At 57.6% G+C, this 27,843-nt stretch overlaps 1 protein-coding gene across 3 annotated transcripts; it reads left to right on the top strand.

The window, feature by feature from the left end:
• On the top strand, positions 1-27,194 carry EPHB3 (EPH receptor B3). 3 transcript variants are annotated; one of them, XM_054074419.1, is made up of 16 exons: positions 1-190; positions 13,268-13,332; positions 13,702-14,374; positions 21,693-21,848; positions 21,997-22,332; positions 23,132-23,256; positions 23,399-23,567; positions 23,662-23,767; positions 24,124-24,221; positions 24,407-24,529; positions 24,630-24,877; positions 25,091-25,306; positions 25,396-25,545; positions 25,634-25,827; positions 25,969-26,124; positions 26,411-27,194. In XM_054074419.1, the coding sequence occupies exons 1-16, from the start codon at positions 103-105 to the stop codon at positions 26,517-26,519; spliced, it is 3,012 nt and encodes a 1,003-aa protein (XP_053930394.1). In that variant the 5' UTR covers positions 1-102; the 3' UTR covers positions 26,520-27,194. The 3 variants fall into 3 exon arrangements, with proteins under 3 accessions (XP_053930394.1, XP_053930395.1, XP_053930396.1); XM_054074420.1 differs by having other exon boundaries at positions 2-190; positions 24,169-24,221; positions 26,411-27,193; XM_054074421.1 differs by lacking the exon at positions 1-190 and adding an exon at positions 9,320-9,746 and having other exon boundaries at positions 26,411-27,193.
• Positions 27,195-27,843: the final 649 nt, after the last annotated feature.

Below are 27,843 nucleotides of genomic sequence, written 5' to 3'. Positions count from 1 at the left end.
GCGCCGGCGCCAGAGCGCGAGCGTGGCGCGGCGGCGAGAGGAGCCGCGCGTGGCGCCGAGCTCGGGACTGCCCGGCGGGGCCGCCCGCACCGCCCCCCCGCCATGGCCGCGGCCCGCCCGGGGGCCCCCCCGCCGCCGCTGCCCCTCCTGCTGCTCCTGCTGCTCCCCGGCGGCCGACGCGCTCTGGAGGGTGAGTACCGGGGCCCGTGCCGCCGCGCACACACGCGGGCACCCTCCGGGTTGTAACCGGGTCTCGCCGGTGTCCGTCGCAGGCTTGACTCGACTCGACTCGTCGTGCCCGGTTGTCCCGCCCGAGCCCCGCTCCCCGCGCTCAGCTGCCCTCAGTAGGTTTCGGAGTGAACGCCCCGTGGAATCCAGCCCGGCGCAATCTGGCCGGGGCGCGGCGGCCGCAGCCGCTGGCAGGGAGCGGCGCCTCGTTGGATACTCGGTTCACGTTCCGGGGCTTTTCGCCACGACCGAGAGGGCTGGAAAATTAATATTTCTTCCAGTGGAAGCTCGCGGCGTGCCAGAACTGGCGTGGCCGCCGGAGGAGTGTCTGAGCGCCGTGTCCGGCTCCGTCCCTTCCCCGGCAGGGCTCGCAGCCTTAACCCCCGGGGCTCCGGCTTGGGACTCGCCGTGGCGAGGGGCCACGCGTACCGCATCCATCCCTGCACTGGATGGAGAAAGCGGGAAGGAGGGCAGCTCCCCGTACCCCGGGTTAAAAGGAGGGTTAACCGCCTTCCCCTTGGAGCGTGAATCCCGGTTCGCGGGGCAGCGCCGTCCCGGCGCCCCCCGCCCCGGCTTGGAGCGAGGAAAGCTGGTTTCGGCCGCGCCGAGGAAGCGGGGGTCTCGGGGGGGGCGAGGCAGGTCGCACCGGGGAGGAAGAGGGGGCCCGGGCGGGTTTTTGTCTCGGCGCTAAGTGTGCGCGACCCCGGCCGGGAGCCCCGGGGGCGGCGACGCTCCGGTGTCCGGTAACCGAACCCGCTGCCGGAGTGGCGGGAGGGAGGGAGAAACCCCGGGCGGAGAGGAGCTGCCGGGTTGTCAGTGCCTCCGCCCGGGGGCTTTGTGCTCGGAGCTGGGCTCGTGCTCGGGCTGCCGTCGCCGCGCGATGCGGGGTTCGGGCTGCGGCACCGGCGGAGACCGCGGGCAGGAGCCCTTCCCGGGGCCGGTGGCTGGGGGACACGTTTCCGCCGGCGTTGGGCTTCGTGGAAAGTTCAGAGGGTGCTTGTTACCCGTGTTTCTTTTCACCCTCCCTCGCTGGGTTTGTTTTTTTGGGTTGAGGGTTTTTTTCGTCTTTAAACGGGAAAAGAAATCAAAATACCATTCTCCGTTGTACACCGTAGGAAAAGGAGCTGTGGGCCTGTGCGGTCCGTGAGCTCCGGGCTGAGAGGGAGCCCCGCGGCAGGAGAGGAAGGGAGAAGCCTGCCTGCACCCAGCTCTCCGGGATGGAGGCTCCCGAGCAGCCGCCCGCGGACCACCGCGCCGGGCAAAGCGAGTCCTGCCTGCTGGGGAGGAGTAGGAGGATGAAGTTGTGGGCAGGGAGCCTGGCGGGACTCCACGCCCGCAAGGCAGCCCCCCGCAACCCGCTTCCCATCAGCGGTTTGGGAAATAGGGAAGCAAAGTTGGCGTGGGGGCTGGCAGCACCGGCGGGCATCGCCCGGGGACTGTCCCACTGCTCCCTGGGGAGGCAGGGAGCCCCGGCCAGGGATGGAGTGGTGTGAAGAGCCAGATGGAGAGAAAACAAACAGCTCCTGATGTGGAGTTGTGGGATTTGCTCAGCTTCTTGAGTGTGTGGAAGGGTCAGGGGCCGAACACAGCGCCCGAGGAGGTCAGGGTGCCAACCCAATGGGACTGCTTCAAGGCTGGCTGGCAGCCACCCAGAATTTTTGAGGCTAGCCCTGATTCCCCTGGGATTTTCTTTTAATTTTTTTTTTCTTTCTCCTTCTCTGTTGTCCAAGCTGGAAGGAAAGTTGCAATTGGACCGTGAGAGGCTTCTGCCTTGCCCAGCTTTAAGAAGCCGTTGCTCGTGTCAGGGTCAGCGAGCTCCCACGCTTGTGCTGTGCTGGGTATTTCTGGCCACTCGCGATGCTGCTTCCCGATGGGGACCAACACGTTTGAGCGGTTACTGTAAATCTAGCATGCACATTCGTTCAGATATTTTAATGCTGATCATAAATCTGGCGTGGCCATAAATCTGTGCACACATCCTGCAGATGACAACAGCAGCGAGCGGTCCCTGGACACCTTGCTGTCCACTCTGAAGGGACAACAGGCTGGGATTGCGGCTAGTGCCTGGCTGAGAGGGCAGGGGCCGCTGGCACTGCCCATTCCCTGGGGAATGGCGGGGAGTTGAGTTTCTTTACAAGGCCCCACGGGGGTGGAGGAGAAAAGCCGTGCTCGGCAGCAGCTGAGTGAGGGCTTTGTGCTGCCGAGGAGAAAATGGTTTCTCTCCAGATCCTGTAAGTGCGCTGGGTCTGTTTGAAGTCACAATGTGTTTTTCTTCTCTGGTTCAGCAGTCCCCGGGCCGGCTGCAGAAGGAATGCTCTATCCGGGGGCAACAGCGGATCCGTTCTCTGGCACAGGGGTTGAAGCTGAGGAGTTTGTCCTTGTGGGGCTGTGGGAGCAGAGGCCCTGCGGGGAGCAGATGCGGTGAAATGATGCAGAGAGGGTGCTGCATTCGAGGCCCTTGCAGACATCCGAGGATAAAACCCCAGGCTTCCAAATGCCCTGGCCCAAGGGAGTCTGGACAGCCACAGGCTGTCCCGGGACCACAGGTCAGCTTGGACCAGGACCTGCTGTCTAGAGAAGCTGCTCTGCTGCCGTGCTACTGCTCCTAGCAGTCTCTCTGGGCACCAGCACTCCATTTAAAGATGGGATTTCCCATGTATTTCCCCCACAAACCCCCACAGAGGCATCACATTCTGCATGTAGCCCCAAGCTGTCTCTGGCTGTAGTGAAATGCCCAGACTACCCCAAAGCTGGAGTATTTCTAGGGAGAATTTCCCTCCTCTGCGCTCTGCCTATTCACAGCTCCCAGAGCCCCGCTGTGTGTTCCGCAGGCTGACCACGCTCCTCTCTGCATCGGCAATCCCTGCCTAATTGACCCCTGTACTGGAACTGCCAGGTATTTTCTTGGCAGGGAGATTTGCTTTGCATTTAATTACTTTTCACTGAAATGGCATGTTTCTCGGCAGGGTGATGGGGGAAGTTAGCCCCGCTGTTACGCTGATGCTCAGAGTAGGGCTATGAGGGAAGGTGAGTCGTGCTCCGCGGTGCTCCTGGATTCATTAAATCTCTCGTTCCTCCCTAAAAGCTCCATGTGAGGAATCCCGCCCCATCCAGGCTCCCGAGGCGGGGTGGAGAAGGGCTTTCCTTTGTGTCAAGCGGAGCATGCGGAGAGCCGATAGAGGGAAAACTTGCAGCACCAGGGTCCGTTCGAGCCCCGCGTTTCTGCCATGCGGCTCAGCCAGCAAGGCTGTGGCTGCAGGGTTGTGCCTTGCGATTGGGAATAGCGGCCTCTGGTTTTTAAGGAATGAACCGAAACTCCTTGTTTTGTTGTGATGACTTACTGCGAGAGATATTTGGGGAAACCAGTTTGTTGCATTTTCTTTCCGTGAGCCGTTTGCTGCTGCCACTGGAGCAGGGGAGCTTGGGGTTTAATTAAAACAGCCCGAGCAATCTGAATCACAGACTTGCATGTTTTTAAAATTGTAGCTGTTCCTGTTGTGCTGAGTCAAACTGGTTTGTCAGGATTAAGCGTCTCCGCCTGGGAGCCGTGCTGGGGGAAGGGTGCTGAGGCAGCCCTGGGGTCGGAATCCCCATTCCTGGCCAGTGGAGGTGACGGGGTGGATGCTAGCCTGCCCTGAGGAGACCCCTGAGAAAGGGGGACTGTGCCATGGGCTGTGGTGGAGCTGGTGGCTGCCATCACCCTGTGCTTCCCCAGCGCTGAAGCCATAACAAGTTGGCGTCACTCCTGGAATGAGCGCGTTGCGAAGCGCAGTGTTTGGGGGACGGTGGGGATGGAGGTGCCCCTCCATGGCCAGGGAGCCCCTCGCAGGGAGCCAGGCATGGCCCAGAGTCCCTGGGCAGTCTTGTTAATTTAATTAAAATTAAATTTTGCAGTGGCGCTCCCACCTGGCTGGAACAGTCCCATCTGAATTTGTGTTTTGGGTTTTTGTTTGTTTTTTTGTTGTTGCTTGAAAACCAGTCCTGTGCTTAGGTTATGGTGGGGCTGGTGGCAGGACATGGGCCATCCGCTCGTGAAGCCAAGCCGCGTGCCAGCCCCATGGGGCGTCCAGTGGAGACATTTTGTAGGGCAGGTGGGCAGCTCTGGTGCTCTTGGTGAGGCCTTGTCCTCCCACTTTTGTGCTTTAGCATCACCTGCCTTTGGAGCAGCCATGCATGCCTTGTGGGACCATCAGATCTTTGTGGGGCTGCATCCTCTTCCTACAGGTCAGCCACTTCCAGAGGGGCTGCAGTTCCTCTGCTGGCACCCACTTTCCTCTCAGCGCAACCGAGTATGCTGGACCGTGCTCCGTGAGGCAGGAGGGAGCGAGCCTGGAGCCAGCTTCGCATGGCCGCCTCTCTGCAAAGGAAATGGAGCCATCTTGAGAAGAGGCAGGAGCGCGGCAGTGGGGCTGAGTGCTGCCCCATAGCTGCTCTCTGTGTGCAGCTGGGGGTCCTGGGCTGGGGGAGGGATTGCTTGAGGGGGGGTGTCTCTTTATTTTATTTTTGCCCGTCGCTAAGCTGGGGGCTGCCGGGGCCTGGTTTTGCTCACGCATGTGGCAGGAGCTGTTGACAAACACCTGTTTCCCAGCCCCCTCCCCAGGAATGCTCCAGGCGCTGTGATGCTGGAAAGGGGGGGGACAATGAGGACACCCGTCCCCCAGGGCTTTCCCGCCCTGGCAGCTGCAAGAGCAGGGATTTGGGACTCCCTGTTTCACTCCAAGGTGTGGCCATCATGCATGGCTGCTGAAACCTGTCCCCGTCCCGTGCAGGGGACGCTGCATGTCCCCCCCAGCAAATCCTACTTGTCACTTGCGTGCTCGGCCGCCTGCACAGTGAGGGCTGGGGCGCAGGGGGGACCCCGTGGGGCGAGTGGGGAGGGGGGGAGCTCGGCAGGCGCGCACGCACACGCAGCATGCGATCCAAGGCCTTTTTTTATTAATGAGAAAAATGTGCAGGGCTTGAACGATCGCCAGGAACAGATTTATTCTAGTTCCCCAGAAATTAAACTGAAATGAAGGAGCGAGTCAGCCCGGCCCGGCACCCCCTCCTGACTCTGTGCTTGTTTTAACTCTGGAAGAATCTGACTTTGGGGGTGGGGAAGGGGGGGATATTTGGGTTTAAGCAGTTCCAGATGGACTTGGTGCTCGAGGAGAGCCGAGGAAGCGAGCGGAGAGCAGCGCAGAGATTCGGGTAACTGCCTCAGGCAGGAGAGAGGAGGGAGATCTTGGCAGAACCTCCCGCTCCGCTCTGCCGGGATGGGATGGAGCTTGGCAGCTGAGCCGCCTTGTCTGTGGGGCGAACCTTTGGATGTGCTGCAAGTAACCTTTTTTGGGGAGGGGGTGGGTTGTCTTTTTTTTTTTTTTTTTAAATGTCATTATTTCTTCCCTGGGCTCTTTCCAAAAGTACAACCTGAAAAAAAAAATGGAGCTGGAGGGGGAAGAAAGACCTTTTGGATTTCAGCCTGCTGCAAACAGTCACCCAGCAGAGGCAGGTCTGTGGCACCGACCACGTTCCATTCCTTCCCCCAGGGGCTTTGGGGCTATCTGTCCAGCCAAAGCAGCCCAGCTCATCTTGGTGGCCCCATTGGAACCACGGGCACAGGGCAATAGGTCCACAGAGGAAGGTGACAGGCCTGTCCCCCTCATAGCAGGGCCTGGAAACGAAAGTGGCTTTGCAGGCTGATTTGCTGCCTGCATCCCATTCAATGGCATTCACGGTTCGAAGTGGTCCAGCATCTCCAGATCAGATGAGTTATTTCTGTGGCAGCAGAGGGTAGCTGCATGACCATTCCTGCTGGGGATGGTGACCTATAAAGCTCTCCTGCCTGCCTGGCACAGCTAGTCACATTGTCCCACCACAGCCCATGGCAGTGAGCTGCAGCAGGCAGCTTCCCCTGGGCCAGGCGGGGACATGCCCATCCTGAGTGGATGGCAGTCGTTTTAAGGCCAGCAGTGTCTCTGGCAACGGGCAGGGCTGAGAGGCTGTCCATAGGGTCTGTCCCGTTCCCCTTGCCCACAGTCTGGCACAGCAAAAGCAGCTTTTTCCCTTGGGTGAGCTGAAGCAGTGAGCACGAGGGCACATCCACCACATGGGCAGGGGTGGCAGTTCTTCAGAGCTGACCCCAGCGTGGCACACTGGGCTCTGACATCCGAAATCCCCGCGGTATTAATAGAACAGTAATTGCAGTGCAGGGCTGGACTCGAGCAGCTGGCTGGTGTCCTTTCCCAGTGTCAGTACAGCCTTTCTGCAGGACTAGGACCTGGCAGAGCTCGGGCAGCGGGTTGCACGTGTCCTTGGCATGCGATTGCAGGATAGGAGCCTGCCATCCTGCAAAAGCCCTGGAGTCCGAGTACCGTGCTTTGGAGGACGGTACAGTATGGGTGCCAGAGGGTGCTGGAGCCTGTTTTGGCACAGCCCTGCTCGCCCAGCAGCAGAAATCTGCCCTTCCCAGCCTGACCCAGTGCGTGACCAGGAGGAAGCGAATGCCTGTCCCTCCCCACATCTTGGGCTCTGCCACTTGATCTGCTTTCGCAGAGCTGGCACCTGTCCTCTCTCACATGCTTCAGTCTGTCTCATGGCCATCAGGAAACAGCTCCTGGCGAGGAGCACGCGGCCGGAAAACCCTCTTCAGCCAGTTAGCGTCCAGTGGGTGGGCGGTGGGGCAGGGCTGGGTGGAGGGAGTGCTCCTATCTGCCTGCATCCCACATACCAGGCAGCTCCCGGTCATCTGAAAGCTGGATCTGGCCCATTCAGAAGGTGCAGGACATTGGGATCAGAGGAGGGGACTGTGAGGGAGGTGCAGCCAGCCAGTGAGGGTTGTGATGGGGGTGTCTCCTTAGCTGAGGTTATTATACCCCAGTGCAGGAGTGGGATTGGGAAATGCAGGATACATCCTTGGAATTTTCATCTGAGGCTCTGCTGGAAGGTTACTGTGGTGCCAGTGGGGCCAGGATCGGCAGTGCTGCCCATCCTTGGCCAGGCTCTCTGGGGCAGGAACTGCCTGCCCTTGTGCGTGCATGTGTGGTGCGTACAAAGGGGCCTTAATCTCAGTTGGGGCCTCTGGGCCCTGCCATAATGCAGAAATAATGAGTCTATTATTAAGTGCCCACAGTACTTCTTCACACTGGTGGCTCGCCTCCAGCAGCAGGCAGAACCTGCCCCGCTTGAAGTGGATGTGTCATCATTTGCCTCAGCAGATCCGATCCCCTTTGATGATGGGCCAAACGCCCTTGGCACGAAGGGCCACAGCTGTGATACAGGCCCCATCTTTTTTTTTTTTTCCTCCCCTTCCTCTGTTCCCATTGTTCCCAGTTTGTTGGCGAGTCATTGGCTTGCCCCAGACCCGGAGTAAGCACAGGTTGGTGAGCATCGGCTGTCCAATGCCCTGGAGAGGGACAGTGGGGGGGCCGGCTCCCACGGCATCCCTGCATCTTCCCCCTCGGCGCTGGGGAGCAGCAGGCGCCCTGCTCGGCATAAGGACAGGTTCCCAGCGTGGGCGGTGATAGGGAGCACTTCAGCCCTTCCCTTGGGCTGAACCACACCGCCTGGCTTGCCCAGCCCAGCAGCTGGGGAGGGCAAGGGTGGGACTCTGCATACCCCCCTTGTGCCCGACACTCAGGCAGCTGGGCATGCAGGAGGGGATCCCAGGAGAGCCAGGATTCCCCGGGGAGTCCGTGGGCTGTGCAGAGTGCTGGCAGTGCTGCCAGCCCCGTCCCTGCAGAGGGAGCTGGCAGACAGCATCTGTCAACACCTCCACCAGGCTCCCAAACCCCACGCCTGGCACCTCTGTAGTGGGTACCCTCAGCCCACCCTGGGTGCTGCCTCCTTCCCTCCCTCCCTGGCTGCAGTCTTCCTTTCTGCTCTCCTGCCTTTCAGCTGCATCAGCAGGAATCTCCCCTTATGGGTGTGAGGGGCTGCCAAGCGCCAAAACCTCCCAGTGTGCAAAGTCCCCTGCACACGACAACAACAGCTCCAAGACTGCCATCTGCAGGGTGCCCCATCCACAGAGCACGTGCTCTGCATTGGACTAAGCAGGACAGGAATGCTTTCCCCTTGCAGGCAGTGTGTGGAATCCCCTGCTTTCAAAGTGGGGCCATCCCCTGCCCAGGAGGAGCACGGCCACAGGGTTTAGCTGGGTTCAGAGAGAGAAGGAGGAGGAGGGATCCAGGTGGGCGGCAGCTTCGGGAAAATGCATCACAGGGTCTCCCAGACGTGACACACGCGCAGGGCACTCTGTGTGCTTCGGCTTTTGTGTACGCAAAACGCTCGTCAGCGTGAAAAGTGCAACCTCAGGTTCTCTCCCACAGGCAGCTCTTTGTTCCCAGATAAAGGACCTTACACCAAAGGCCCTTTGTGCCATTGCTGGGATTAATTGTACCGATAGGTGCTTGAATGAGGAGTGTGCAAGGCCACTCATTCCTGCCATAATGATCTCCAAAACCGAGGAGGAAATTAAAATACACAGGGAGATGCCCCTTTTGGTGGATTTTTGACTAGCAGGCAGTCACCAGTCACTACATCCCTAAACAAGTTGCCTTTCCTTCCAGGGGAGCATAGCACAGTGGTGAGGAGGGGTAGGCATCCGGCATCACCACAGTCAGCTGCCATGGTGAAAGCCAAGCCATGTCCTGGGGCAAGTGGCTCAGCCATCCATGCTTTTTGCAGCCCAACATCGGGCAAGTGGCCTGGCCATACAAGTGGGCCAGGCCACTTGCTCCACACTGGGCTCCTGTAGACGTGTTGCCATGGTCTGAATGGCTCCCAGAGAGCACAGCACATTGCAGAACAGGTTCCACTGTTTGTGGCAAGGCTGCGTGGGCGTCTTTACTAACTTTCCTCCTTTGCCTTCTTCCAGGATGCTCTGGACTTGCGCGAGCTGCCTTCTCCTTGTTGGGGCGAGGAGCTGGCGTCCTGCCTTGCCAGCACATCCTGATAAAAGCCGGCAGTCCCCATGTTCAAAGGCGAGAGCGTTCAAATTGGAGCCGGTTCGTGGAGACGATTGAGTCTTCCCCAGCGGCTTCATCTTGAAAGAATTTGATATTTTTTTTTTCCCTCCCTTTTCTGGCTCAGCCGTTGCTGCTGCGTAGGTCTGCTGCTCAGCAGCGCGAGATAGGCTCTCTGGGCCTCTTAGGGGGGGAGTTAAAACATTTTCGCTGGCCTCAGACCATGCACACTGCATTCCTGAGCCCCCACATGGGGAGGAAGAGGTCCCAGGCTCCAGATGGGTCCTTGCCACGGCTTCAAATACCCAATGAACTGCTGGGGACTCTGTGGAGGTGACAGGAGGGCTGCTTGGTCTTCTCCTTCCGGGCACTCCCTGAGCTGCGATTTTTGCAGGACAAGGATGTGGCAGCCAGAGCAATGCTCACAGCCCTGTTTGAGGAGTGGGGCTCTTTCCTTGCCCCAGGATCTCACTCTGCTCTGGAAATTCTGCTTTTCTGTGGGGTTGACCATGGACTGCTGCACTTACTGAGCCTAGAGAGGCTCCTGCTGCATCCCTTGCCTTTGTCCGGCTGAAGGTAAGGAGAGGACGTCTGCCCAGTGCTGCAGTCAGTGATAAAGCAAGCCTTAGGGTGACTTCCCTAAGCTGGAAAAATTGGGAGCCAATTTCCCATTGACTAATGGGACCAGGTTCTCACTGTGGCATTGAGGAGGCTTTGACTCACTGCCTGGCCAGCCCTGCATGCCATTCATATCCCTCCAAAGCACCTGCAAACCTGAACTGAGCTGGCAAACCACCAGTGCTGCCCCTGAGCCCACCTCCAGCACCATGTGCCGGAGGGAGGGAGCACCCAGCTGCTCCTGAACCACAGGAACCCAGTGCTTGGACTTCTCCCCAGCCCTGGACATTCATGGGAATGTCTGGACATTCATGGGGATTCTTGGCACATGCCCATTCATGGGGAGCCAGGGCTTAGCGTGCCCCAGTGTTTGCTGGAGACACGCGTTCAGTACCAGGCTACCGTCACATCTCTGTAACGACTTTAAGAGCAGAGAGCAGTTTCTGCAGCTCAGCTCAGTATGCTGCCAGCAGCCCTGGGACTGTGCAGCGCAGCAGCCCCTGACCTTCAACAGCAGTGGGCTGGAGGGCTTCTTTGACCCCACCTGGCCCAACTCACTCCTGTGGCTGCAGGAAGCCCCCAGCTGCCCTCTGTGCTTGGCCCCTTTCCTTTAACTGAGTCTCTCAGTGATTTCATTTTTATTATTTCCCCTCCCTGCTCTCTGTGTGGTTTACGTGGCTCTTGCGCCAGCAGCCGGCTTGGCTTTGTCAGGTTTTTTTTCTGTCCTCTGCTGGTCAGATGGCAGATGCTGCCAAATTAGGATGTAGGCAGTGAGCCTCCTGTCCGAGCTGCTTCTCTCGGCTGGCACTCACGGACGCTGCCGTAGGGGATGGCTGCCCACATGCCCTGTCCTGGGGCCAGGGCAACACGGCAAGGGCTGCCTGTGTGGGGTGTGCTGGCATGCAGGGAAGTTCCTATGCACCCTGGGCAGGTTTGGGGAGCAAAGCTCCCCTCCCGGCCCAGGAGCAGGGATGCCCACATGGTCAGGTCAGGCCCGGCTGTGCTGTGACTGGCCATGGGATCCTTGTGCCGCCTGTTCACAGGCACACCCTGCCACCCAGATCCCCATCTCCACAGCCTGACTCACCACCGCAACTGCTCATCTGCACTGGCCCTGGCCCTGAGCGTGCAGAGTATCCCTTCCTCACTTTTCTGGGTCCAGCCCGCCTGAAGAAACACCCACCCAGCTACCTGTGTCGGGGTTGAGGCCCTCGGTTGGCTGGACCCATGCAGGGTCTCTGCGTCAGGACTTGGCAGGCCAGCGTGCTGTCAGTGCTGAGTGCGCACGCTTGGCTCTGCTCCGCCGCCAGCATGGCGTGCCTGGCCCTCGCATGGAACCACTCTGCCCTTATTAGGGCCTTTCACTCGCAGAGGTGCAGGCAGCCCTGCTCCACAACCTGCTCCCTCATGGTCTGGCACCGGCCGCCTTCGCTGGGAGCAGGGGTCTGGGTAGCACAGCAGTGTCATGGGGAGGTCTCGTAGCCACGTGGAGCTGTGTTCTGGCCTCTGATGGGGGTCAGTAGCTAATGCTGTGGGGAAGGGAAGAGAGATGGCAGTTTGCTGCATCTTTGGGCAGGCAGGGCCCTGGAACTGAGAAGAGGCTACCCTGTGGGTATCCTGGCCCTTCTGGTGTCCTCATCCCAAGTCCTCTTTGTTAACTGTTGGGCAGAGGGCTCCTTCCTTTTTGCCCTTTGTTTTTGCTGAGTGCCCCTTAGTTTGTGTTTTTGAGAAATGGCAATTAACCACTGCCCAACAACTACCTCTGTGCTTCCCTGTTTGCAAACAAAAGCTGGTGTCAGTTTGTCCTTCCTGTTGTAAATGCTGCCCCTCTCTTGGCTGGAGAGCTGGCACCGTGAGGAGATTTCCTCACTCTGCCCCTGGTGCCACCAGCCTGTGATGGGATTGTGTTTGTGTTTGCTCCATGCGAAAAGCGTGGATGAGAGACAGGCTCACAGGCCGGGCTGGGATCTTGGCAAACATCAGGGCAGGTTGGAGAGCCCACGTGTCCACAAATGTATTTGTTTATCTGTGCTGCAGTGGCACTCATGATCTGTGCTCCCAGCTCGTCTGTGGGTGCTGGTGCGGGAGCTGCTGGTGGGTCTCCCCAGGGTGGACTTGGGAGGAAGGTGTTTACGTCCAGACAGACTTGATCTAAAACCCTGCAACACGTGAACATTTCCTTCCTCCTCCACATTTCCTCCCTGGCCGGGTCAGCCTGTGATTTTCCTTAGGTGGAGGGAAAGAAGCTGAAACTGCCTCTCACTTCTGGGGCTGAGCTGCCCTGACACGTCCTGTGCCCTGGCTGTCAAAAGCAAGCGCCTCCCAGCCTGCTGCCAGCTCTAGGGGGTGGAGAGCTGTGTGTCTTGCATCTTGGGACTGGGTGGGTTGAGGGATGAATGGATGGATGGACAGCCCTTGGGGAGCCTTGTGTGCAGCTGGGATGAGCCCTCAGCAGGGAGACGTTTTCGAGCTAGTCTTGGGACTTGCTTGGGGCTGGTACTGGAGCCCCTTTGAGCGCATGGAGGTCTGTGGGGGCTGTTCCCTACCTCTGGCGTTTGCCCTCCCCTTGCCCCAAAACCCCTCAGGGCAGGAGATGGGCTAGAGGTCCCCAGGGATGCCTGCTCCCCTTCAGACAGCCTACGGAGCCATCCATGGAGCAGAAGTCGCAGGGCCAGCAGCCAACAGAGGCTGGAGCACATCTTTGTTCTCTGTCCATGCGTTTCATTCCCAGTTTTTGTGCGTGGTGCTTGTGCGGAGCCGTGCGGCTCTGCCTGGGATTAGCGACAGCTGCCTGCAATTGCAGCTCTTCCCAGACAAGCGTCTCGCTCCCCCAAGGCTGGGGCTGGGGCTGTTTGGGGAATGCTGCCGGGGTGGTTTGTCTTGTAGTCTGCTCCAGGAATGTTGGCCAGACGGTCAAATTCTTCTCTCCTCTTGTAAAATGAGTGATGTGGGGCGTCTCTGGGAGAGCAGCTTGCCAGTCCCTCCTCCTCCTCTGGATAAACCTGCCTGGCCCGCACCACCCTGTCATGGGAACGAGCCCTTTCAACCCCAGCCACAGTAAATACGCGTCTTGCCAAAGCAGAGGGGGAGGGTGCAGATGGGGGTCCCAGTCTCCCTCCTCTGGCACCCCCTGTGCTGGCTGGGAGGCATGGCTGGCCACGCTGGTCGCTGAGGGTGGCAGGCCCATCTCCCCCAGCCACCTGGCTGGGTCCTCATCCTGCCACTTCCCCACTCCAGCGTGGTTCTCCGGGGACGCCTTGCTCTTCCTGTTCTGACAGGGAGAAGAGAAATCTGGAGTCTGTCTGCGCCGCTCCCCCTCCTCCCACCACATCTCACCCCCCAAGTTGCTGTTTTCCTCAGAAATGTCAGCCTCGGCTCTCCTCTCCCCCACTCCTCCTGGTTTTTGTGCTTTTTTTTTTTCCTCTCTAATCTTGGCCTTCATCTCCAATTACTTCTTTCTTTCCTCCCTCTCTCTCCAGAGACCCTGATGGACACGAAGTGGGTGACCTCTGAGTTGGCATGGACAACTCATCCAGAGACAGGGGTAAGTCTGGAGCCAGCCCCACTCCTGACCTCCAAAGGGCACGACTGACCCTGGCCCCACAGGAATTGGGGCTGCTCGCCAGCGCCTTTGAAGCTGGCTGTCTCTTCCCTCTCATGCTTATCCTCTTGCCTCGTGAAACCATCTTCTCCTGACTCTGCTGGCAGAGTGGGAGCGCCATGGTCCCTGGTATGTGTTGCTCTTGTTGCCCTTAGTCAGCTTGATGACTGGGAGGGTTGGGACCTTTAAAGGTGCAAATGCTTCTCTTCCCTGTTGACTATTGCTTTGTCCACCCACCTCATGCAATTTACCATGTGTCTGTGGCACTGATGTCCCCAGGTGGGGTCTAACCCGCTCCCCTCTCGCTTGCAGTGGGAAGAAGTCAGTGGTTACGACGAGGCCATGAACCCTATCCGCACGTACCAGGTGTGCAATGTGCGGGAGGCCAACCAGAACAACTGGCTTCGCACCAAGTTCATCCAGCGCCAGGATGTCCAGCGTGTCTACGTGGAGCTGAAGTTCACTGTGCGGGACTGCAACAGCATCCCCAACATCCCTGGCTCCTGCAAAGAGACCTTCAACCTCTTCTATTACGAGTCGGATACCGATTCTGCCTCTGCAAACAGCCCTTTCTGGATGGAGAACCCCTATATCAAAGTGGATACAATTGCCCCAGATGAGAGCTTCTCCAAGCTGGAGTCTGGCCGTGTGAACACCAAGGTGCGCAGCTTTGGTCCTCTGTCCAAGAATGGCTTTTACCTGGCCTTCCAGGACCTGGGAGCCTGCATGTCCCTCATCTCTGTCCGGGCTTTCTACAAGAAATGCTCCAATACCATTGCTGGCTTTGCTATCTTCCCGGAGACTTTAACGGGGGCTGAGCCCACTTCTCTGGTCATCGCGCCAGGCACTTGCATCCCTAATGCAGTGGAGGTGTCTGTTCCCCTGAAGCTGTACTGCAACGGCGATGGCGAGTGGATGGTACCTGTGGGAGCATGTACGTGTGCTGCCGGATATGAGCCAACCATGAAGGATACCCAGTGCCAAGGTACGTGTGTGACTGAGTGGCCATGGCTCTTGTCCCCCTTGATGCACTGATGTGGAAGAGGTGGTTTTGCATTGAGCTCAGTCTGTTTTCAGAGACTTGGGAGCAGGGTGGGCTCCCTTAGGAGGGAGCAGGGCCGTGTCTCAGATGAGTGGTCTGCAGTTTGACTGGAAGCCTTAAAGCCTTCGTGGTCCAGACTGCCATGGTGTCTAGTGTGACACGCTGGTTAGCATCATCTGCCAGTGCTGTCTTCTGAGGGATGCGTCTCTTCACCAGGAGCTGTGGCTCAAGACATGGTCCTCAGCAGGGATCTAGCACGTTTAAGCCCCTGAGCATTACCAAAACCTCCCTCTTACTGCTGCTGCCACCGTGTTCAGCATCTCCTCACTCCCCCCCACTGCGGTGCTTGTGTCTGGGGTGAACGATTGTTCCTGGGAAGTGTGATTTCATACTGCTTGTGCAGAGGCACTCAGAAATCCCAGTGGTGAGCAAGGCCATGCCGTGCTGGCTGTGGGAGAAGCCATGTGGATGCATACGGATGAATGTTGTTCCTGCCAGCGTTGAGGGCTTGCAGTGGGGAGAGAAGGAGGCAGCATAAAGGTGGTGTAGCCAAAGCTCTCTGTCACAGCTCAGAAGGGAGGGAAGAGCATCCTGCGCACAAAGATATTGGGAATGAAGGGGCATCCTGGGTGGCAGGATAGTTCTGTGTGGGTGCTGCTGTGCTCTTCTGCGACAGCTCCATTGTTGCTGTTTCACCCCAAGTTGGGTGTGTTGATAAGGAAAAATATACCCAGGTGAATGTTGCTTATCCTTGGGGCGAGCTGTCTCCAGCATGCAGGACCCTTCCCTGGGATGTCTCAGGTTTAGGACAGAAAGGTCGCTGCTCCCCTTGGCTGGAGACACTGTACTGGGAGCAGGATGCTGGCTGTGCCCCCAGTGCTGAATGCCTCATGCTCACCGATGACGGGATGCTTGGCGCCGGCCCTTTGCTCTTGGCAAGGGCAATGCAATTTGGGATGGCCCGTGACGCGGGGCCCGGGCCAGGCCAGCCTCTCCACTGGCTTTGAGAGCAGCATAGCTGTTGGCTCTGCTGCTGCAGCTGGTCAGGGAGAGCTCAGCCTCCAGGGGCTGTGGCTCTGCTGGGGAACCTCCAGCACAGTTGGTGCCAGCACAGCCCCTACTGTGGTGCCCCAGTGCCCTGCATTAGTCTTGTGAGCAGCTGATCTAGGGCAGATGGAGGCTGTGTCAGGCATCAGTCACTGGGTGAAGAGCCCATGCTTAAAAATGTACGCTGGGGTTCCCACCCCCAGGGAGTTGCTTTCCTTCTTGCTTGGGCTGGATCGTCTTAGATTGTACAGGGTATGTGCTCCTTCCCAGCAGGAAGTGGGGTTTGGGCACAAGGTGACACCATTTCCAGCTGAGCAGGGGCATCCCAAGCCAGGACCAGGAGCTCCTCCAATCATGCTGAGGGCATCACTGCAGTCCAGAGCAAGTTCCCCTCCCTGCCTCCCCCTAGCCGGGCAGACGCCCATGCAACAGCTCTCCCAGCGCCTTTGATTTTCTCCCACAAGCACAGCTTCTTCCCCAGCACACAGGGAAGCCACACTGAGCTGCGGGCATGTCTCCATCCGGCAGCCTGCCCTCTCGCTGAGCAGAAGCCGCGGTGTCCTCACGTTTCTCTGGGAAAGTTGCGCTGCCCTTGTACGATCAGATTTTCCGCCATATGATCGTGTGTTTTAAGTGGAAACAGCTGAAGAAGGGCTGGGAGAAGCCAGAGCTGCAGCTCCCTTCCCTTGCAGCTCTCGGCTGGATGTTCCCTTACCCCATTTTGGCAGCTCAGCACCACCAAGAAGGCTCTCAGCCCCCACGGCATGGGGAGCGATGTGGATGCAGCCCTGCAGATTTGGGATTTCAGCGCTCCCGCCCCAGGGAGCCCGCTGAGGCTTCACCACATGGGTGTTAAGCGCTCCGGAGTGCCAGATGGCATTTTAATAAATAACAATACCCAGTTACTGCTTAGATGGGATAAGCTCTGTTGTAAATCTCCCCCTTTCCCCAGACTTTCAGTGGCCTTTGAAGATCTCCTCCTCCTCCTCTTTATCTCTATCCAGAGCCAGGATTAGACCTTGCATTCAGACCTGTTACAATGCAGCTTGTATCCCGGTCCCTCGGGAGCTGAGGGCTCATCCCGCTCGGCTGAAGGCAGTTTCTTTGGCATGCTTTGTAATGCGATACACCAGGCTGGTATCTGGCGCTCTAGTCCTGAGTTGCCACAGCATTGATTTGGCATCTCATTCTCAGCCTCATTATCTTTATTTAATTAGCACACGGCCCTTCTGGGGGTTGTACCACTTCCCACACGCTCCCTGCCACACAGAGCTGCAAAGGCAGCTCTCCCTGGAGGAAGAGGAGTTGCTGGCTGGGGAGGGGGATGAAGGTTCCACATGCCTGTGCAGGGAGGGGACCGCTGCCTTCACCTGCTTGCACCCCAAGCCCTGCAGCCTCCGTCCCTGCTGCTTTTGGTTTGCAAGCACCCAAACCGTTTGGGGGCTTTGGTGTCAAGGTGCTCTCCGTGTTGTGCAGGCAGGTGGTGGGAGTTTCCTTTGAGAGGTGCAGGGTTCTCGGCGCAGAGCAGCTCTATGTGCAGCACCTCCCCAGAAATGCTCCTGGGTGTGTGTTTCTTGTGCCAGATTTCCTGGGGGTTTGCACCCCTCGTGTTGCTGGTTTCACCCAAAGAAATGTTTGGGATCTGGCTGGCCCCCATGCCAGGCTAGCCATGAGTTTGCTTCTCGCAGCACCCTCGATGCCCATGGCTGGGGGTCCTGGAGAGAGGATGTGGTGCTTCCAGAGCCTGCAGCTCACTCGGGAGGGAGACTCAGGCTGTGTGGTGTCATCAGTGGGCACCCAGACCTTAAAAGCACCAGGGAGACAGTGTGCAGTGTGACGCCGTGCTCTCTGCAGACCCATTTCTAGGTCTTTTGGGTGTTACTTTTCTGCTGACCAGGTGATGTCTCTTTGGGTGCAGTCAGTAGGCAACAGAAGGTCAGGCTGGGGCCAAAATCTGCATTTTTGGAAAAATAAATTTCCCTTGCAATCAGTGACTAATGGGAACATCACCCTGAATTAAAAAAAAAAAAATGCCAAGCCAGCATTGCACTTGCCAACTGTTTGCAGTTTTGCATTGCAACACGGGCTTGGTGCATGAAACCCAGGAAGTGAAACTGCCGGCTATTAATTGCCAGGGTTTCCAGATCAAAGGCGGCTCAGCAGCGCGGGCAGGGGAGAGCTGCCGGTTTACAGCCACGCAGCTCCACAATGGGTTACTTGTAACACAGTCGAGGAAATCTACCCCTGCCGTCCTGCCTGTGACCCGCTGTGGCTCCAGGAGCAGCTTTGCAGATTAAATTTTTTTCCCCTTTTTCTTTTTTTAAAAAAAGAATGTTTTCCCGCCTGTTCCTTGGGTGCTATTGTAGAAACTGCTGAGAGCTCTTTTCCTTTTCTCCCCTTCAAATTTACTCCATTCACTTTTGGACTGTGCTAGTGTGAAATATTTCCACCAAAAGGGTGTTTTTTTTAAAAGAAGAAAAACTATCAAGTGCCTTTTAAGAGAGATTTGAAATGAGAGTTACCGCCTTGAACGTAGCCGGGCTGTTGCTTCCACAGCTCTAATCCATCTGCAGCAGCTTACGAAAGTGGGAAGGGAGCGAGCCGTGCAGGTTCATAAAGCACAGATCGTCCCAGGCAAACTTGATTGCTGCCTTTAAAGAAATTACAGGGTTGCTGGACAAAGGGATGTGATCGGTTTAATTTATCTAGGCTCAAGCGAGGCGTTCTGCTTCAGTCCTGCAGGGAGAGAAATAGCTGGAGGGATGCTGCCCAGGCTGGAACAGTGTTGCGTGGATGGGAAAGCAGTTGAGACCTGAAACACAGTAATTTGGGGCTGGTATTCCCCAATGTGCTGTGGGCTAGTCCTCCCTTTCCCAAAGGAGGGGACCCTGAAGTTTTGGAGATGCATGCGGGGTTCGCTGCTGCTTGCCCGCATCCCATGCAGTAATGGAGGCTGCCTGCGGGATGAGTCACCGCTCTCTGCTGCTGCCAGGAAGGTTTTATTTCGGTGTTTTTTCGGCTCCCTCCCTTGGACTTTATTCACCGGGGTGGGGTTGTATTTGGGAAGAGGGCCTTCCTCTCCCCTCAGCCCCCTGCTGCAGCTCTGTGAGGCAGGATCAGGCCCCGAAGGTAGACAACTGATGAAAATCCCGGAGTGGCTGCTGGAAGAAGCCAGCTGACCAGCGGTGTGGTCTGTGCCGTGCGGTGTGGTGTGTGCTGCTGCCCCATGGAGGGCGCTGGGGCAGTTTTGCAGCAGTTCCAGAGCTATGTTACTGTTCCACTCCCTCTCACACCCACATAAATCCCCCCCCCGCAGCTGATCCTCACTGTCAGGCTGAGCTGCAGCTCCCTCGCATCAAACCAGCGGCTCCTCTTCAGACCAGGGAGCTCCGCTTCGGTTCCCTGACCTGTTATCCTGTGGCTGTCAGCGACTGTCATGTTCTCCCCGGAGCTGACCATGGCCCGGCACCAGGAGATGTGATCTGTATGCAGAAGTTCAGGGTTGTTATTTTACTTGAGGACACTTCAGCAGGAAAAGTGCTTATGCAAACCTCTTGGTGGGAAGAGGGGAGCCTGGCTCCCCAGCTCCGGCTGGATGGAGTCACGTTCCCGGTCCAGAGCTCCCAGGCTCATTCCCTGGCGTGCCGGCCAAGACAGTGGTTGTTGTACAGGCAGTTTCTTGCAGAGAAGAGATGACACAGCGGCTTATCCACCAGGGACCTGGGATCAGCTTTCAGCTCAGTTACAGCCTTCAAAAGTGGCGGCTGAGAGCTGTCATGCTGCCACCGAGGTCTTTATGCTCTGATTTATTAAGCGGGGTTGGAAACTTAAGCACTGGAGTGTATCTGGGCCTCGGTTCCTCTCCTGCTCTTCACTGGCTTAATGGGGCTAGGACGTGGCTCATCTCTTTCCTGCCAAGGTGGCATGAGGGTGCAGAGAAATAACTTTCATCCCTTGTGCCTGCACTGGGCACTCCTGTGGGGTGGCAGACAGCTGCCCAAGGACAGCTTTGCCCATCCATTCCTCCTATGTCCAGGAGCATGAGAGGTCACTGTCCCCTCCGTGCTTATAACCCACTGGGCTCTGAGTGTGCAGGAGGCCAAGTGCCATCATCCCTCCTACATCCCTTATGGAGTACCTCACTGTCCCTGGCTGCCATGTCACACTTGGGTTTTGGCTTCATATGAGCCCTGATTGCTCCAGTTTTGCTATCCCATAGCAAACCTATTATTTCAGGGGGTTTTGTCCATGATGGATCTGGGCTCCTGTCCATAACCAAAGCATGTTTGGCAGCTTTCTGAGCCCAGAGTGTTCCTGTCCAAGAGGTTTCAGTCATCTCATTCCTCAGCAATCTGGTTCTTTATGCGTGAAAACTGTATCCACCCAGTTTGAACCGCCTGGGACTCTGGCTGGGGTGGGTCTGCCTATGCTGAGGCTGTTCCACTACCTCTGGACATCTGCTGTCCACATCTTTGCATTTTGTGGTGGCAAGGGTGGCCCAGGCTGAGGGAACAGGAGCCCTGGACCTGCTCACCAGGGGCTCCCATCACTCGCAGAGGAGTAAGGTGGTGCACCCCTTTGCCCTCCAGCTTGTGCAGTGAGAATGGGCTAAGATTTCATTTCCACAGAGAAGGCCCAGAGGCTGGGTGAACTCAAGTTGAGGAGCTGGAATGAGTCGAGTCATGTGGCCTGTGCTGTTCTAACCAAAGTGGAGTCTCCTTGCCAGAAGGCTTGTGCCCAGGGAGCAGGAAGTGGCTTCTGCCAGCTATCCAGGCAAGGGGGCTGGAGAGGGCATGGGGCACATGTACACTCCCATGGGGTGCCTCCACTCATGATGGGGCTACTTGCGTGTCCCGTGCCCAGCAGCACTGTGACAGAGCAGGGCTTCAACCCTGGGGATGCTCCTGCTCCGTGCCTGGGTAAACCGTGGGGCAGGACATCACCCTGCATTTGTGTGTGGGTCCCTGTGGGGCCAGCTCAGCAGCATGTGACTCAGCAGTGCTCCACGCCCCACGCATAGAACTGCAACCAGTCAGAAAACTTCCACAGAGGGTGTCAGGAGATGCCTCATAGCCGGAAACTTCCGCTTGCCGCAGCCAGATGAAGCACCAGGAAACCTTCTCTTGTTTACGGGTGGTGTGCGGCAGGTGTGTAACATGGGATGGGGCAGTTAGGAGGGTTACGCACCCTTGGGAGCTGCCCTAAGCCTGGCAGAGTGAAGAGGATGTGCGCTTCTCTGGGGCCATCGGTGCTGATGCCACCCTGGCCGTGGCAAACGGAGTGATGCAAAAGCAGAGCTGATGCTGTCAGGTCTCTCAACACTTTAGGCAACTGTGAATACAGAGCATGGGATCTACTTCCTTGAAGCAGCACTTCAATAAATCAGGCTGTTTCCAGGGTTCCTGAGGCCACTCTCCCCTTTGGCTCAAGTGCCTTTAATCCTTTCACGTGTCCCTCATTAAGACTAAACACCCCGCAGTGCCAGCCAGGCCGAATCCCAGGACTTGTGGCTCCTTGAAGGACCCTGGTCGGAAGCAGGGATAGGAGGTGGCAGTGATGCCAAAGCAGCTCTTCAGCCAAGGACCTGCAGGAATGTTTTAATCTTGCTCAGCATTCCACTTGAGCCAGCCTCGGGAGGTTCCACCGCCCTGGCGCTGAGAAGTGGCTGAAGAGCCAGCTGCAGAGGGTTTGGGGCTGAGTGGCCATGTTTGGAGCTGTAGAGGCCTCTGGTGGGGGCTACTGTGGGCAGGGCTGAGCAGTCCTTTCCTTCATAGCCTTATTTCCCTGGGCAATGGATCACTGACATTATGAAGTGTGTTGTATATGGAAACCAGCTAAGGAAGAGGGAGCGCTTGGGAAGTGCAGTGAAGAAACAAAATGGGGTCCTGGTCTCCATACAGATGCTGGCGACCAGCTCTTCCCAGCACCAGCTGCCTCATGTCTCACTGGAACACAGTGTCTCCTGGGCAGAGCTGTGCCTGCACTGGTAGGTGCCCCGACCCTGTGCTGGCAGCACGGTCTCACCTGCCCTGCCCAGACTGAGGCACCACATCCCTGAACACTGCTGATGACAGCACAAAAGTGGCCTGTGGTCCTCAAGCCATTGATCAGAGATTTGGCAAGGAGTGAGAAAGGGGTCTGCCCAGCCTTTGGGAGAATAGTGGGTGTTTTCTGGGTGCGCTTAGTAACTGTGATTTGTTTTACCTTCCTGCAGCATGTGGCCCAGGAACCTTCAAGTCTAAGCAGGGGGAAGGTCCCTGCTCTCCTTGCCCTCCCAACAGCCGGACCACCTCCGGAGCAGCAATGATCTGCACGTGTCGAAATGGCTTTTTCCGGGCAGACACGGACTCTGCAGACAGCGCCTGCACCAGTGAGTCCTGCCCTGGGGAACAAGGGGGAGGTGTGGAGGCAGCAGGTGTCTGTGCCCCACATCGGGGGCGGGGGCTATGCTGTGCCAACACCAGAGGTAAGCCAGGCACGGGGGCATGCCTTGCCTGACCTCCACATTTTCCTCACAGGCATCCCCTCTGCTCCCCGCAACGTCATCTCTAATGTGAACGAGACATCCCTGGTGCTGGAGTGGAGTGAGCCACAGGACACAGGTGGCCGGGACGACCTGCTCTACAACGTCATCTGCAAGAAGTGCAGCGTGGAGCGGCGCCTGTGTACTCGCTGCGATGACAACGTGGAGTTCGTGCCACGCCAGCTTGGCCTCACCGAGCGCCGCATCTACATCAGCAACCTGATGGCCCACACCCAGTACACCTTTGAGATTCAGGCCGTGAACGGCATCTCCAACAAGAGCCCCTTCTCTCCGCATTTCGCCTCTGTCAATATCACCACCAACCAGGCAGGTGAGTGGAGCTGCTGGAGAGTAGGGGCTGGCTCTCTGCCGCAGAGTAGAGCAGGGATTTCTTGCTGACAGCCTTGGAGTCTGCAGTCCTTTGTGCTGCCATGTTAGTGGCTCTCTGTGCCTGCATCTAATCCCCTGGGTAAATTCTCCTCTCCGTTTAACATTTCTCCCTGGAAGAGATGAGATCAGAATGCATGCAAGCAGAGAAGGGCAGAGTTGACAGATGCTCTGGAGAGCTCTGCATCTCCTAGACCTACCCCAGAGATGTTGTGCCTGCTGTGAAGGGAGGAGGAAGGAAATGAGATTTCTCCTCTGTGGGCCTGGAAAGGCTCAGCACCAGCCCAAACCTTTGCAGCCAGACAAGTGCTCTGCTGTTTCCTCCTTCCTCCTGCTCTAGCTCATTTCCAGCATGCTGGTAATCTCCAGCCACCACACTCTGATCTGATTTCACGGGTGGTGTTGTTAGGATGGAGTGTGTAGCTCCTTGCAAGTAGAGGAGGGAGCCCCAGTTTGGGCTGGCAGGGCCTTTCCCCAGACCAGTTTGTGGCTATGCGTGGGATGAAGTGTTATCTCGATGCTGATTCCAAGAGTCCTCATGGTCTTTGTCACCTTGGCTGCAAGATGGTGAGATCGCACCTCCCTATGGAGGCTCGTGGGAGGCCAGCCTCCAAGTTTTTCCATGCCTTTCCACTGGGGTTAACCAAATAAGTCCCAGGCAGAGAGTGCCCTACACCAGTGTGGGATGATGGAGGGGGGAGCCTAACACAGATGGATCATTCCTCCCCTGCCCTCTTTCCTAGCCCCATCCGCCGTGCCTACGATGCACCTGCACAGCAGCACTGGGAACAGCATGACACTGTCCTGGACTCCTCCAGAGAGACCTAATGGCATCATTCTCGACTATGAGATCAAGTACTCAGAGAAGGTAAAGCAGGAGGTAGAACAACCTTTCCTCTTCTCCAACCCTTCTGGCAAAGAGGGCCCCTGCAGAGATGATGCCCAGGGGATGGAGGAGCAGCAAAGAGGGGTGGCTCCACAGAGGTGACACCCACATATCTCCCCTACAGCAAGGCATGAGTGATGGCATTGCCAACACGGTCACCAGCCAGAAGAATTCGGTGCGGCTAGACGGGCTGAAGGCCAATGCTCGGTATATGGTGCAGGTCCGGGCGCGCACAGTGGCTGGATACGGCCGGTACAGCCTCCCCACAGAGTTTCAGACAACTGCGGAGGATGGTAAGTATGAGGACCGGGCTGCCTCTGTCCCCCAGCCCTCCTATGCATGCTCCTTCCACAGAATGACATTGATTCCTGCCTATCCCTCCATTAGGCTCCACCAGCAAGACTTTCCAGGAACTGCCTCTGATTGTGGGTTCAGCCACTGCGGGGCTGCTATTCATCATCGTTGTGGTGATCATCGCCATCGTCTGCTTCAGGTACTGGCTTTGAAGGGAGGGGGGATTCAGATCTGGGTTTGGGGATTGTTCGTGTTTGCCCCAGAGCTTTTGCTCTGGCAGCTCCTCCAGCCAGAGAGCGAAGGACTGGACCTGTTGTGTGTGGGTACCAGAGCACGGGTCTTGTGGGAGGACTATGCATCTCTGCTTCCCCAGCACCAGCTGGGGCTCTGCCCGGTCTCATACCATCCTCTCACCGCAACTGGGCCATCTTCTCCCATCACACCTCAGGCAGAGGGATGGCTCTGCTCACCCTCTGCTGGAGGGAAAGCTCTCTGGTATAGGCTGTGTCTCTGCTGGAAATTGGAAGCTGGCAGTGAATGTCTTTGCCCCATCAGGAAAGGGATGGTTACTGAACACCTGCTCTCGTCTCCTTTGGGCAGGAAGCAACGCAACAGCACAGACCCCGAGTACACAGAGAAGCTGCAGCAGTACGGTGAGTGTGAGAGCCCAACAAAAGGGCTCTGCCTGCCCTCTTCAAATTCCTGCCCCATGTGCAAGCGAGGGGGCAGCCTTCACTAGCCAGGGGCTGGGAGGGATGGGCAGACAGCTGGCCAAGCTGCCTTGGCATCTGTCACCCATGGTGCGTCCCTCCTGGTGTTGATTCCTCTACCTTTGCAGTCACCCCTGGGATGAAGGTCTACATTGACCCCTTCACCTACGAGGACCCCAATGAAGCAGTCCGGGAATTCGCCAAAGAGATTGACATCTCCTGCGTCAAAATCGAGGAGGTCATTGGAGCAGGCAAGTCCCAGGGCTGGGCACAGCAGCTGCTGACACTGCCATCTCTCACCTTTAGGTGTGGCTCACCATGCCGCCCCTTTCTCCCCTTCCCCACCTGCAGGAGAGTTCGGTGAGGTGTGCCGCGGGCGCTTGAAGCTGCCTGGCCGCCGTGAGATCTTCGTGGCCATCAAGACACTGAAGGTGGGCTACACAGAGCGGCAGCGGCGGGACTTCCTGAGTGAGGCCAGCATCATGGGCCAGTTCGACCACCCCAACATCATCCACCTGGAGGGTGTGGTGACCAAGAGCCGCCCCGTCATGATCATCACAGAGTTCATGGAGAATTGTGCACTGGACTCCTTCCTCCGGGTGAGCATCCATCCCCTTCTGCCTTGGGCTGGGGGCTCCAAGCCCTCCTTGTCGATCCCTCTGTGGTGTTGTGCTGGCATCCCCAGGGCTGTGCATGGACATTGTGGGGTGTGGGGAGTGAGGTGGCTTTAGGGAGGGCAAAAGTAGTAGCACATTGGGATCCCTTCTCGATCCATTTGGGGTGTTGCAAACCCCTCTGATCTCCTCTGGCAGCTGAACGACGGGCAGTTCACAGTCATCCAACTGGTGGGAATGCTGCGAGGCATCGCCGCTGGCATGAAGTACCTTTCGGAGATGAACTACGTGCACAGGGATCTGGCTGCCCGCAATATCCTTGTCAACAGCAATTTAGTCTGCAAAGTGTCTGACTTTGGGCTCTCTCGCTTTTTGGAGGATGACCCAGCTGACCCCACCTACACCAGCTCCCTGGTATGGAACACTTGGAGGGGGATCCACTAATCCAGGGGTGGGGAGAGACACCCCAGATGTGTGCTGAATGGAGCTGTGTATCCCTGCAGGGAGGCAAGATCCCGATCAGATGGACGGCTCCTGAGGCCATTGCCTACCGCAAATTCACTTCGGCCAGTGACGTGTGGAGCTATGGCATTGTCATGTGGGAAGTAATGTCCTACGGAGAGCGACCCTACTGGGACATGTCCAACCAAGATGTAAGTGCTCCCTGGGGAGCAGGGAGCTGTGGGCCCACCCATGGGAGCCCCAGTGGTTCACAGCCTTCCTCTGCATGTCTCTCTGCAGGTGATCAACGCAGTGGAGCAGGATTACCGCCTGCCACCCCCAATGGACTGCCCCACAGCACTGCACCAGCTGATGCTGGACTGCTGGGTGCGGGATCGCAACCTGCGACCCAAATTTGCACAGATTGTCAACACGCTGGACAAGCTTATCCGCAACGCTGCCAGCCTGAAAGTCATTGCCAGCGTCCAGTCTGGGTCAGTGGCAGTTCCGTCAAGCCCAGGGAATGCTGGGGTGGTTGGGACTAGAGATGTGGGAGGGCAGGGGTAAATCTCCCAATTCCAGTTGCACCTTTCTGTCCTCTGCTTCTTGTGACCCGCGGCTTTCTTGCCCTCTAGCGTCTCCCAGCCACTCCTGGACCGCACTGTCCCAGATTACACCACCTTCACCACCGTGGCAGACTGGCTGGACGCTATCAAAATGGGACGGTACAAGGAGAACTTTGTCAATGCCGGCTTTGCCTCCTTTGACTTGGTGGCACAGATGACTGCAGAGTAAGTGCCTGATTGCAGAGGAGGGAAAGGGCTGGGGCTGGAGCACATCATCCCTCACCTCTCTGACAGCCAGCTCCTCCTGCCTGAGCAGGTGGAGGGCTGAGTTCTGCATGGGATTTCCCAAGTGAGTTAGGGTCCAGGATTCACCGTCCAGCTCCCTGTGGTGTTAGAGGGACCCAGAGCTTGGCAGAGGGCTGTAATGAAGATGGCTCCCTTTGGCAGCAGCTGTACAGGGCAGGGCCACATGCTGCTGGCAAGGGCCTGAGTCTTCTCCTTCTCCTTACAGAGACCTGCTGAGGATAGGGGTGACGCTAGCAGGGCACCAGAAGAAGATCCTGAGCAGCATTCAGGACATGAGGCTGCAGATGAACCAGACACTCCCGGTGCAGGTTTGACCACAGGGGACTCTGCATTGGAACGGACCGAGGGAATGGGCCAACCACGTTCAGTTTGTGGTGCAGCCTGGCTTCCAGTTTCCCCTTTCACATGGCACTCCGCTGCCTCGGACGGTTGTCTGGGATGGGACGGGCCACCCTTCCCTGGATTGGAGGCTCTCGTGCCAAGAGGGAGCTCAGCTTTTCGTCCCGTGTCCTGGAGGGGTGAGGCAGCAACGCATCTTCATATTGAAGATGGATTATGGGACAGAGATGGCACATCTTGCTTCCCGCCCTGTCTCGGTGCTCATCAGTTTGAAGAGTTGTTCTGCTTCTTGGATTTCTTTTCACCCCGTTTTCTCCCCCAAGTCCTCACTTCCATCCCTTCCCAAAGGCCACTGACTGTTGACCCGTCCGCCAAGTCTGTCAAACACGTCTGAAGCCTTCCCTAACTCTGGTCCCTGCGTGGAAGCAGCCGTGGGAGGCCGAGCTGGCGACAGGGCCGGGGCCATTGGCCCCAGACAATCACTCCTCTCCTCCAGCCCTGGTGGCCCTTCCGCCAGAGGGTCTGCACTGGAACGTGTCCAAAGGGAAGGCTTTGCTCCCGTTCTTGGCTTTATATGCCGGAACCCGAACCCCATGAGATTTACTATGCAGGGAGATAGGCAAAAAAAGAAAAAAAAAAAGAAAAAAAAAAGAGATATATTAAAAAAAAAAAAAAAGAGGGAGCAGAAAGGGGAGGGAGGGGGACCAGGCGCCCAGCTCCGCATCTCTTTACCCTCTTGGTTCTCCTGGCTGGCTCTGGACTGCAGAGCGAGGCCATCAGCACGTTTGCACAGAGACCCTCTGCCCCAGGACTGATGGCAGCCGCGCTCCCCCCAGGAGCCGGAGAGCGGGGCTGGGGCGGGGGCCGCACCGGGGGGCGCTGAGGGCCGGCCTCCCCCAGCCTCCTCTTTTATGCAGAAGGAGCAGGTGCTGCCGGTGTGGCTGCCCCGCTCCTGACACACGCTGTGATTGCTGCCAAAAGACTCACTCGCCTTCCCCTGAGGATTCACTGCAGCCCGGTTCCTCCAAGCCGAGGGAGAGACTCCCAGCGTGCCTGAGTGTGCGTGAGTGTGTGCATGCGTGTGTGGGTGTGTGCTGGCCGGCAGGACTGTGTGAGGCAATGGGCAGAATAAAGGCAATAAGAATTTTACTGGAGTTTCCTTTGCTCGATCGCGCTCTCCCTGCGGCAGGCCCGGCTGTCTGCGGCTTCACTGCCCAGTGAGCTCTTCCTGGCCAGCCCCAGGCTGGCTCTGTGCCCCTTTCTGCTCCCCCCTTCTCTGACTGTCACATATTCAGGTGG

Source organism: Cuculus canorus, chromosome 9, assembly GCF_017976375.1.
Source record: "Cuculus canorus isolate bCucCan1 chromosome 9, bCucCan1.pri, whole genome shotgun sequence".
NCBI classification, from domain to species: Eukaryota; Metazoa; Chordata; class Aves; order Cuculiformes; family Cuculidae; genus Cuculus; species Cuculus canorus.
Note: the sequence above shows the minus strand (reverse complement) of the source record. Positions and strands in the feature narration are given on the sequence as shown.